Below are 12,741 nucleotides of genomic sequence, written 5' to 3'. Positions count from 1 at the left end.
ACATCTAGTGTTTGGGTGATCGTTGCTTGGCGTGGCTTGGTGGGCCAAAGGGTCCGTTTCCACGCTGTACCTCTGTACTAAACTGTGATCACTCCTTATCCACCGGCAGTCCAGGGAAAACAACCAAAGTTTGTAGTTTGTGCCACCTAATCCAGGCAACATTCTAATATACCCTTTCTGCACCCTCTACAAAACTCTTGTAGTTTTTCTCTCTTCTGAATTTTTGCTCAGCTTCCCATATCCCCACTAAGTCTGATTAATTCCAGAGAAAGAGAAAACCTGCCACTAAGGATGTTCCCCTGGCTCTATTAGGTGCCAATCCTTGTGATCTATACAGTTTGCACTTTCTCAAGATTAATCATCGCAATGTTCTAAGAATCCAAAGGCCTCGATACAGTTCTATCTATTCAAACAGTTTTTATAAGGAACAGGATTAACATTTCAATAAAATGAACTCTGTTTCTCTTGCTACAGATTCTGCCTGAGATGAATGTTCCCAACATATTCTGTTTTTATTTTCAGCATCTGGAAACATTTTTGGTTTTCAAGTTTGTATAGTCTTCCTGTTTCGTGTTAATTTATAAATTATATGCCATGTAAATGACAACGTGTTCAAGTCAACTACTTTTAATATAAGCAGTTTGAACAAAAACTCACGACTCGCGGTTAATTTAAAACACAGTCCTAGTTGTCATATTGCATTGTTAAATTTCTTCTGGTTATGATGTTCTGGAAAAGATTTTAAATTGTGAATTTCATAATTTGTGACATTTCTTGAGAAGCATTTTGGAATACTGTGACCTTGGCAGGTGCAGCAATCTTGGAAATAGTTAGCAGGAAAACAATTTCGTTTTGTATAGAATAGTGGGTGGTGAACGGAAGTGAACAGGAGAATTGCCTTAATGAAGAGAACCATGTGAACAACCTCTGGCTGTCTTACTCAATCTACCTCTGACTTCTGCAATAAACATCTCAAATGAAGTGCCAAAAGCAAGCAGTGCATTTTGAATTCCAAAAACAAACCTCATGAGCTGTGTTAAGGTTTTACATCTATGATTAAAGATGTAGAGACTTTTGGAACAAAAAATATTATCTTAATGCATGCACAAGTGTGGTTTGATTTTTTTTTTAATGGATCAATGGTGGGGTGGAGGCAATTTCAATGACAGGGTCATTTGAGGACTGCCACCAATAACATTTGTTTTAATGAATTCAGAAGCTCAAGCTTATTGAATCAATTTAAAGATGAAATGAAAGTAAATCTATGAAGAGATTGATCAGGAACTGCAAAATTAGTTTAGTTTAGAGATAAAGCGAGGAAACCGGCCCTTCGGCCCACCGAGTCCGTGCCAACTAATCCCCGCACATTAACACTATCCTACACACACTAGGGACAATTTACACTTGTACCAAGCAAATTTACCTACATACCTGTACGCCTTTGGAGTGTGGGAGGAAACCGAAGATCTCGGAGAAAACCCACGCGGTCATGGGGAGAACGTACAAACTCCGTACAGACAGCACCGTAGTCGGGATTAAACCCGGGTCCCTGGTGCTGAAAGCATTGTAAGACAGCAACTCTACTGCTGCACCACAACTGTTATTCCCTCACCTAATCTACTCTGAAAAATGATGCTACACCTTGCTTCAATATGGCAAAAATGAATACTTTCTAAACTGAATTTCCAATAATCTTGTATCTGTAATTTTTATTATTAAGGAAGAAGATTATCCTGGTGCAATACAGCTCTGTTTGGAATGTCAGAAAGCAGCTAGCACGTTTAAACACTACAGTTGCATAAGGTAAGACGACAAAAACTATGAAATGAAATAATGCATTGGTCATAAATTATTTTCTTCATCAGATTGCCTACCAACTGTAGTGTTTTTCAAAGTTTGTGGGGGAAAAAACACATTGACCCAATTTTGTTGAATGTGGAGCCTAATTAACAAAAAAAAAGCAGTTTCAATTACTCAAGAGAAGTTATTCTGGAACACAAAAGGTGCAGCACAGGAAATACTATTTCAATATAGTATATAAATATTCTCCTCTTCAATAGGGATGGACACTTTGTTGCAGCAGTTAGTGCTGATGATTCACAGCTCCAGTAACCCTGATTCAATCCTGACCGCCTTCACTATCAAGTATGGAGTTTACACATTCTTCTTTGACCACGTGGGTCTTCCCTGTATTTTTGATTTTTTCTTCTATATCCCAAGGTGTGCTTTTTGGTAAGTTAACTGGAAACTGTAAATTGCCTCTCGTGGGCTTATGGTTACAAGGAAATGTAATTGCTCTGAGAGCCACATTAGACTCAATGACAGAATTGTTTCCTTCTAGGACATAGTGGATATATGAAATACAATTAATGCTGATTGACTGAATTTTTTGGTGAAGTATTGCCACTGCGATTAATCTCTAGGATCTTAATTCCAGACAAGGGCTTTGTTAGGTATGTAAAATAAATGGTGTTACCTGCCTCCAAGTTAAAGGGGAAGGAGTGTTCGGTAAATGATATAATTAGCATATGTAATTAGCATATGTAATGTCTTGTGCAAGTACGCATGTGCGGGGGAAACTGAAGATGACGTCCTGGAATAAAGAAGCTTGTTAGATTACTCCCGTGTCCGAGCCTTATTAAAGTCTGTTCCAAGCATCCAAATACACAACAATTGGCGACGAGGATAAAAGAACGAAGAAGATAAGAACAAAGACTGCCAAGCAAAACGAAAACAAGTTAAAAATAAAGGTAGTATTGGGAAACAAAGTGGAACAGCACGAAGTAAAAAGATTTGCCGCCAAATGGATTTGAACTGGCGCCAAAAAAAAAAAAAAAGTGGGAACGGGAAGCAATAGCTCAGGGAAGAGCGCAGGGAAGACAAGCAGCCACAGATGTCAGGTGGGAGCTTAGTACCGTGTAGGCCACGGACAGGTCCAGAAAAGCCACCGACGAAAGAGGACCGTGTAGCCCACGGCCAGCCCCAGTAGCAGCCACAGGCGTCGGGTGAAGGCCTCGTACCGTGTAGGCCACGGACAGGTCCAGAGAAGCCACCGACAGAAGCCGAGTCTTCAGCCCGGCTGGAAACAGTCAGCCCGGTGAGGGGAGAAAGCAGAGAAAGCCCGGTCGGGAGCAGAGTCAGCCCGACCGTAAGCGGAAAATCGGTCCAGGCCCGCTAGCGAAGCGGAGAGAAACCGAGAAGCTGAGAAAGATCGGTCGCAAAGGGACGGTCGAGAGCGGGGAAAGCCCGGACGTGAAATGAAGTCCGGCCCCGAGTGAAGAGTGGGTCCGCGTGAGAGAAGCAGGACACAGCACTCAAGCACTTCAGCCAGGTCGGGAGCAGAGTCAGCCCAGTCGGGGGAGAAAGCTGAGAAAGCCCGGTCGCGGGAGACGGCCGAGAGTGGAGAAAGCCGGTCGTGGGAGACGGGCGAGAGTGGAGAAAGCCGACCACGAGAGAGGAAGGTCCGCGCGAGAGAAGCGGGATACAGGGCGTAGCCAGCCCCCGACGCCGGGCCACAGACCCGACGCTTGGAGCAGCGGGGACCAGCAGCAGAAACTAGCAGTGACTCGCCTTCCGCAGGGTGTCCACATGAGCCAGCGACGAGCCGAGCAGCGGGTCCAATAGCAGCCGGGAGGGCTGTGGAGCCGGCGGGCAGGCAAGTCAGTGGAGCAGCGAGATTCGACTTGGCAGCGAGCCAGCGGAGGCAACAGCAACGGCTGAGCCAGCAGCAGCATCCGAGGTCTGGAGTGGCCGGCGGGGTGTGGAAGTAACGGTGAGGCCCGGGGGGGCCATCAGCAAAGGTACCGGTGGGGACGGCTCGAGAGGTCGAGGAGGCACCAGTCCACAGGCCGACAAGCTGGAGCGGTGGAATCCGTCACAATAAAAGCTGGACCGGTGAAATCCTTCACAATAAAAGCCCTCTTTGAATGTAATGCATTGTTCACTATTCCTTCACAGTAAAAGCAGGACTGTTTGGATGTAATGCATTGATCACTGTTATGAACAGTAAATCTGTGTGCATAGAAGGAATATGTTTAAAATGTTCTAGTTGCCTATTAACATGAAATGTTGGTTAATAGTATAAATCTATTATTATAATAATTAGTAATAGTCAGTGAGCTGGACAATCTCTTAGAATGTAAAAGGATTAAGTCCAGGGCAGAAAACACAGTGAGAGAACAGAATATAGGGCACCTGAATAGCACCAGGTAGCATGGCTTTTCAAATGGTAGAAAAGTTGCCCCAGTTAGAGTGTAAGGAGGCATTAATGGCTCATTTCTCGCCAAAACCTCCAAGGACATCCAGAGGCAAGGAGCCTGAACTAAAGAGGGCAGGGAGTCCCTCAAAGGACAAAAGTCAAGTGCAAAGGGACAAAGGTCATGGACAAAGTGACAAAAGTCAAGTGCCAAGTAACGAAGGCCAAAGGGAAAAGGCACTGGAAAAATGTCTAAGGAAAAGGGAAATTGCCATCCGAAGGGCAACCCTAACAATTAAAGCTGCATTCAGGGATATGAAGGTACGGAGAGAGAACCGGAATAAACAGAAGGCAGCAACGGTAATACAAGCAGCATTTAGAATGCACAGAATATATCGTCAATACAAGGCAATGAGATTGGCAGCTATAATAGTACAAACCCATTATAGGGCACACCTTCAAATGGAAAGTGATCGCAAGACTTACATGAAGGTACGCAGCAACGTTGTGCTGCTTCAGGCTGCCTACCGAGGAAGGCTTGTTCGAAAGCAATTGCAGTGCATGCACAAATCTGCCAAGGTCATACAGACTTATTATCAGATGCATAAACAGCGTCAGTATTTCAAGAAACTACGCTGGTCTGCCAGCAACGATACAGAGAATGCCAGATAAGAAATGTACAAGTGAGACATTATAATAGTTTGAGAAAAGCAGTGGTTTGTATTCAGGCCTTATACCGCGGGATCAAAGCCAGAGTATTGGTTGAGAAAATCAAGGCAGCACGCCATATTAAGTCATTCATAAGGATGTGCATTACAAGAAAGCATTTCTTGATGCAAATGGCGGCTGTAGTCACTCGGCAAGCTGCATACCGTGGTTACCGATTAAGGGTACGCTACAGAGCAAGCAGTCATTTCAATCCAGAGATGGTACAAAGCATGCAAAATAAGGCATTCCCAGGCTGCCTACAAGAGTATGGTGGTTAGGCAATGGGTTAAGCAAAAGAGAGCTACTATAAAAGTGCAGTCAGTACTCCATAGGAGTTGGTATAGGAAAGACTTCCTCAAACTGAAATATACAGCAATTGTAGTGCAATCTCACTACCTTGCTAATGAAGCAAGAAAACTAAACAGAGCACAAATCAAAGCCAGTGTTGTATTGCAAAGACAATATATATCCTACTTCTTGATGAAGAACCAGAAAGGTGACTTAAGAAGACAAATAGAGGAACAACAGAAAAGGCTTAAACGACACAAAGAAAGGTTAAATAAATGTGTGACAATGAGTAGAAAGCTGCTAATAGAAAATTCTAAAGAAGAGAGGCTTGTCGGTCAAGACAAAAGTATGCAGGACCGATTGCGATTAGGACACTTCACTATAGTTCAGCATGGAGCCTCCTTCACTGAGCAATGGACAAATGGTTATGCATTGCAGAATCTCATCAAACAACAAGAGCAGATAAATAAGCAGAGAATGGAAATTGAACAGCAGAGGAAGCTGCTAGAAAACGAAAACTTGCAACCATGGGTCAGATCCCACCTACAAAGAGGAAAACCAATCAAATACATGAACCAGAAAATGATAACACATAAAGCAAGGGGTAATATATTTGGTTTAAGTAATAATACCATTGTGCAACAGTGTATTAAACAATGATATGTAGGAAAAGAGCATATACCGTACAGGTGAAATTGACTTAAGGGGAGGAGTGCGGTGTATGTAACAGAAATGGTGTTACCTGCCTCCAAGTTAAAGGGGGAGGAGTGTTAGGTATGTGATATAATTAGCATATGTAATTAGTATATGTGATGACTTGTGATGTCTTGTGCAAGTACGCATATGCGGGGAAGACTGAAGGTAGCGTCCTGGAATAAAGAAGCTTGTTAGATTACTCCCGTGTCCGAGCCTTATTAAAGTCTGTTCCAAGCATCCAAATACACAACAGGCTTGATGTTTTAAATGTTAAAATATATGATTCTAACTGATCCACATGCTTTCTACATGAGGTTCTCTAGCAATCCATTTATTTAATAAAAGAAAACTTCCGCATGCCATTCAGTCTTCGTGGAAAATTGGCATCTGGTTCATCAGCTTCAATTCTCATTTTAAAAGTATATTCCTCATTCTGTTCCTTATGTTTGTTCCATTTTCTGCATGATTCTCCCGCGCTCCTTGAATCATTTGGCATGTTTGAGACAGCATGTTTATGACTTGTGCATGTACATTGAATCTTATCTCATCTTTTTTGCTCCAAGCAGAACAATCATAGTTTCTCCACTCAAACCTTCAGATGAAATCTCCCTTCTGTGTGCTCCTAAACTTAATTTCTTCTTGAGTGATAAATAGAGTTGCATATAACAAACTATGGTGGTCTTGATACCACACTTGATCAATTAAAGCCTTGACGTTAAGGGCATTGACATATAGCCATCCCTTTATTGTTCTTGGACCATAGTTGTTAGTATAGAGTAGTTAAGGCAGAACCAAAAAATGAGACCAGATTATGATATTACTTGATACCTGTAGTACTTTTACAGAAGATGAGGTCAGAATGCAACATGTGATACACACAATAGATCAATAATGGAAGGGGTTATTATTGATCTTCTATTATTTATCTATTGTGCGTATCACTCGCTGCAGTCTCTGACCTTTTTTCTCTTTGGTGTCTATCTTTTTTTTAATTCACCATTTGCTCAGTTTTCAATATTAAACAGGAATAATGAGAGACAATATTTGCTCCACAGTTGACAGCAATATTTGCTCAATATTTGGAGAATTTGGCTCGGGATCCACTTGCAAATTTCTAAATTTCACCAGCTACTTGTTATCCCAATCTTAATATTATCTGGGTCTAACTGCAAGTCAACACAGAATTTATGGAATCAAGTAAAAAGAAAGTGCTGGAATTTCTTTGCTGGTTAGGTGGCATCTAGTATCTATGGAAGGAAGATTTCCTTCGCTCCATAGATGCTGCTGCACCTGCTGAGTTTCCCCAGCAATTGTGTGTACCTTCTATGGAAGGAGAAACAGGATAAATGTCACAAGGTGGCAGCCTTTCATCTAACATTCACTTTGTTTTTCTTTCTGAATGTTGAGGATTTCCAGCATCTTATTTGGTTTAACATTTTCGGCATCTGCAGTATTTTGTTCATGGAATTGTCAGAACTCTGAAAGTTTTTTTTCATTTTTCTTTTTTTTTTAAATTTATTTATTTATTTTATTTATTTTTTTGTTTTAATTTATATTTTGCGTGGGTGAAAAACCAATAAAGAAAAAGTGAAAGAGAAGGAATAAGTGAAGAAGGAAAGCAGGAGGGAGATTATTCCATTGCCACAGTGAGATGATTTTTTTTTTTAATCTCTGAAAGTTGAGTGGAATAATGAGATCATTGTTTACAGTGCGGAAATTCCAACCCAAAACATTGGTAGATGAGTTTGAATCTGCATTAAAGCATGAATGATTATTACTTGTAATTAATTGGGCTGAAGCTCACATACTTTTTGTGACATGGTATCTTATATTAAATGATTATCTCTTAAAATATGGAGCAAAATCACTAATTGCAAGGTGTGCAAGTCACTGATCAGAGTATTTACACAGGCACACATCTGGTTTTAATTGCAGTTCCAGAAGCAATATGACTGACATTGAATCATTTCAAAAAATGTCATGTGATTACTGATAATTTGTAATGCAAGTTCAGTTTTTTTGTTACTGTTGATCTCCTTTGTGACAGCATATACGTTCAAACATGTCGTATTATCCCTTTTTGTCCACTTAGTTCGCAGTTTTTCTTCCAAATGAGTATCTGCCTGTGTTCCAACCTGAGTACTACTTTAAAATTCAGTGTCTCCATCATCTATAATAATCTCTGTACCAACTACCTTTACTGGGTTTTTTTGGCCTCTACATGCATATAACATTTAATTCTGTGATGCATCCGTTTCAAAAGTTCCAGGCATGACTTATCCTTCCATTTAAATTATCTAATCCATTATTTAAGTTCAATCTTTTGAACTTTCAAGTGGCGTACTTTCATCTATTGCGAGTAAATTACATTCACTGAAACATGGGTGGTTGCAGCTACTTTCCTTTTTGTACCGATATCCTAAATGACATTGATGCAAAGCTAAAATCCCACTTGCATGTCATTATTATGGGGGCGAAATTGTAAAACACCAGAAAACACCAATAAATTGGCCATCGTAAATTGTGTGAGTAAATCGGGGGCAGTCGATGGGAATGTAGGGAGAATAAAAAATAGGATCAGTGTAGCATTCATATAAATAGGTGCTTGATGGACAGTGGGGATTTGGAGAGGGTATCCTAGTGAACAATTAAAGTAGCTATTGATTGATATTCAGGCAGCATCTCAACTACATGTTCTACGGTCATTTAAGGTTCTTGTTTTCTGTGCCAACTATGATGTACATTGATTACAAGCACCTGGGGGGCCTCAAACTGGTGAATCCAGAGCGGGACCACATAAAAGTGATAAATCAGGCAAAGGCACAACAAATATCATTAATGCCATCGATCATGCGATCTATGGACAGCTCATTGCCCTTTGTTTCCAAATGGTAGCATATGGCACAGAAATGGGCTCTTCACTCCTACTTGTTTATGCCAGCCCAGATACCTCGTCTACGCTAGTCGCACCTGCCTGCATTTGACATAAATCCCTGTGAACCTTTCTTATCTATGTGCGTGGGTAAATGTCATTTGAATGTTGTTATAATACCTGTCTCAACTACGTACTCTGCAGCTCATTCCATACACCCACCACCCTCTCCTTCAGGTTCCTATTAAATCTTTCCCCTCTCACCTTAAAGCAATGTCCTCTGGATCTCGATTTTCCAACTATAATCTAGTTTGGAAGTTGGGAGGTCACAATGCAGTCATATAAGAAGTTGGGAGGTCACAATGCAGTTATATAAGAAGTTGATGAGGCCACATTTAGAGTATTGTGTTGAATTTTGGATGTTCCCAGGACTCGAGGCCCTGAGCTACAGGGAGAGGTTGAGTAGGCTAGGATTCTATTCATTGGAGTGCAGGAGGATGAGGGGTGATCTTATAGAAGTGTACAAAATCATGAGAGGAATAGATCGGGTAAACGCACAGACTCTTGCCTAGATTAAGGAAATCAAGAACCAGAGGACATAGATTAAAGGTGAGGGGGTGAAAGATTAATAGGAACCTGAGGGGTAACATTTTTTTACAGAGTGGTGGGTGTATGGAACGAGCTGCCAAAGGAAGTAGTTGGTGGCAGGTACTATTGCAACATTTAAGAAACTTTAGCAGGTATGTGGATAGGGTAGGTTTAGAGGGATTTGGACTAAATGCAGGCAAGTGGAACTAGTGCAGATGGCATATGTTGGTCGGTGTGGTCAAGTTTGGCCGAAGGGCCTGTTTCCATGCCGTATGACTCTAGGACAGTAGCTGCCATGGAGAGTGTATTTCAAAGGTACAGGTTTGCTTTTGATTGATCTGCAAGTTCTGCTTATTGACTCTTGAACATGCGAGCCATGTTTTAACAAAGAGGAAAGGGTGCAATTCATCCTAATTTTTTTTTTAAAGTAAATTTTATTGCATTTTATATTTTGCAGTTCTGTAGGTTGGTTATTGGAATTAAACACAACACCCATTTAGAATCCCAAGCATGGGTGTAATTTAATTCCTGACAATTTTTTGCAGAGGTTTGTGTGGAGAAAACTACTCTTTGAACATTAGATGATATGGCTGACTATTAAGAAATGTTCGTTCTTTCTTGTCTTCCATCTTTCAGTAGCTTGCTATGCTTGCATGATCTCAGCTTAGTATCCCAGTCACCCTTTACTCCATGGCAAATATTTGCAATGTAGAAACTGTGAAGTCAGGAATGTATCCTGCCTTACCTATGTCCTGTAGATTTGTGCAACTTAAAACTGCTCTGGAAAGAGATTTGTAGCACAGCCAGAAAATCTAAACCAACAACTAATCTTCAAAGTACCAGATGATTCCTCTTAATAGTACTCGTAAGGATCTTTTCTGCATCTTAACACAATATTGTCTGAGCGAGGTGAAAGAAGAGCATTGACTATTGAGTTCAGTTCCAGAAAGGCATCACTGATATCAAATCAGTGTTTCAATTGGATTGATCTATCTGTCCGCACTGCCTGGCAGTTATGGAATTTAAACTTGTCACAATCTTTCATAAATCTCAGATTTAAGGGCTGACGACGATTAGAATTTTCAGTCTTATTGATGGCATTCATAGAATAATTAGTACATGAAAAGCTAAATATTGTTTGTTTTCTTAAAGTGAACTGAATTCAAAATTACAAGATACATTGGAACAAATTGAGGTAATGATATTAAGTATGCTGTTTTGTTGGAGCTTATTAAATGACAGAATATAGAAATACAAGCATAAAGTTAGTTGTTGACAAGTTAAATGTTTAAGTTTTGTAAATAAACTGGGCTCCTGTGTTATTGGACGACAGATGGCACAATGGGCTAAGTGTTCGGCTGGCGACCGGAAGGTAGCCGGTTCGAATCCCGCTTGGAGTGCACACTGTCGTTGTGTCCTTGGGCAAGACACTTCACCCACCTTTGCCTGTGTGTGAATGTGTGTGAGTGACTTGTGGTGGTCGGAGGGGCCGTAGGCGCAGATTAGCAGCCACGCTTCCGTCAGTCTGCCCCAGGGCAGCTGTGGCTACAGAAGTAGCTCACCACCACCGAGTGTGACTGAGGAGTGTATGAATAATGCGATGTAAAGCGCCTTGAGTATTCTAGAAAGGCGCTATATAAATCCCATCCATTATTATAGTTTTTGCTCATTTACAAAACTAGTTGAGACGGTCACTTTCTTGAAATCTGGCAATGTACAATGCCATTGTCAGAGAACAGTTTAAGTGCTTCCTTTCTCTATTGTAGTACCAAATAAAGGTTCTTCTTTCCCATGTAACCCTCAGAATTGTCTTGTTTGTTTGCTTCTTGATAAAATATCAATGTAGGTTTAGGAGAAAGTTTCCTCAAAATGATTGGTTGAGAGTCCTGTTTTATATCCCTTTATCAGACTAAGAGATTGTGTTGTGATTTTCCCAGAAGTTATAACTTTGTTTTGCCCCATTCATTTTATAATCTAATTACTTTTATCTTGTGTTGTTAGAACAACACAATTGTGATGGGCCCACATACGCACTACTTATTCCCTTTCAGTTGAAGTAGTTACCTGTGTGCACATTAGTTTCATATTTTCAAAACAAACTGTTGACGATGGATCTTGAAAAATATATGATTAAATTGCATAGTTAACCTCTATCCTTAAACATTTAATGCTGTTATTCAAAGATTTTTACTCAAGCATTATTTTTTCCTGCCAGCTCTTCAATCACATTTGGGAAACGGCAAAACCTTAGTACAAGTTTTCATTAGACGAGATATAGTATTGGGTAGGCTAATGGGACTGAAGGATGATAAATCCCCTGGGCCTGATGGTCTGCATCCCAGGGTCCTCAGGGAGGTGGCTCTAGAAATAGTGGACGCATTGGTGATCATTTTCCAATGTTCAATAGATTCAGGATCAGTTCCTGTGGATTGGAGGATAGCTAATGTTATCCCACTTTTCAAGAAAGGAGCGAGAGAGAAAACGGGGAATTACAGACGTTAGCCTGACTTCAGTGGTGGGAAAGATGCTGGAGTCAATTATTAAAGAGGTAATAATGGGGTATTTGGATAGCAGTAAAAGGATTAGTCCAAGTCAGCATGGATTTATGAAAGGGAAATCATGCTTGACTAATCTTCTGGAATTTTTTGAGGATGTGACAAGTACAATGGATGAAGGGGTGCCAGTGGATGTAGTGTATCTAGACTTTCAGAAAGCCTTTGATAAGGTCCCGCACAGGAGACTGGTGACTAAAATTAGAGCACATGGTATTGGGGGTAGGGTGTTGACATGGATAGAAAATTGGTTGGCAGACCGGAAGCAAAGAGTAGGAGTGAACGGGTCCTTTTCAGAATGGCAGGCAGTGGCGAGTGGAGTGCCGCAAGGCTCGGTGTTGGGGCAGTAACTGTTTACCATATATATTAATGATTTAGAAGAGGGAATTAGGAGCAATTCTAGCAAGTTTGTGGATGACACAAAGCTGGGTGGCAGTGTGAACTGTGAAGAGGATGTTAGGAGGTTGCAGGGTGACCTGGACGGGTTGAGTGAGTGGGCAGATGTGTGGCAGATGCAGTATAATATAGATAAATGTGAGGTTATCCACTTTTGCGGCAAAAACAAGGCGGCAGATTATTATCTCAATGGGGTTAGGCTAGGTAAGTGGGAGGTGCAGCGAGACCTGGGCGTCCTTGTACACCGGTCACTGAAAGTTGGCTTACGGGTACAGCAGGCAGTGAAGAAAGCTAATGGAATGTTGGCCTTCCATAACAAGAGGATTTCAGTATAGGAGTAGAGAGGTTCTTCTGCAGTTGTATAGGGCTCTGGTGAGACCACATCTGGAATATTGTGTACATTTTTGGTCTCCTAATTTGAGGAAGGACATCCTTGTGATTGAGGC

At 41.1% G+C, this 12,741-nt stretch overlaps 1 protein-coding gene across 2 annotated transcripts in view; it reads left to right on the top strand.

Moving 5' to 3' along the window:
• The window catches only part of vps50 (VPS50 subunit of EARP/GARPII complex), a 138,808-nt gene that overhangs the window by 39,092 nt on the left and 86,975 nt on the right, over nucleotides 1-12,741 (top strand). For both annotated transcript variants that reach the window (XM_033042743.1, XM_033042751.1), the window contains 2 exons: nucleotides 1,721-1,803; nucleotides 10,500-10,542. In XM_033042743.1, coding sequence (XP_032898634.1) covers nucleotides 1,721-1,803; nucleotides 10,500-10,542 — 126 coding nt within the window. The remainder of the gene's footprint in view (nucleotides 1-1,720; nucleotides 1,804-10,499; nucleotides 10,543-12,741) is intronic.

Source organism: Amblyraja radiata, chromosome 2 (genome assembly GCF_010909765.2).
Source record: "Amblyraja radiata isolate CabotCenter1 chromosome 2, sAmbRad1.1.pri, whole genome shotgun sequence".
Lineage (NCBI taxonomy): Eukaryota > Metazoa > Chordata > Chondrichthyes > Rajiformes > Rajidae > Amblyraja > Amblyraja radiata.
This window is presented reverse-complemented; position numbering and strand designations above follow the sequence as displayed.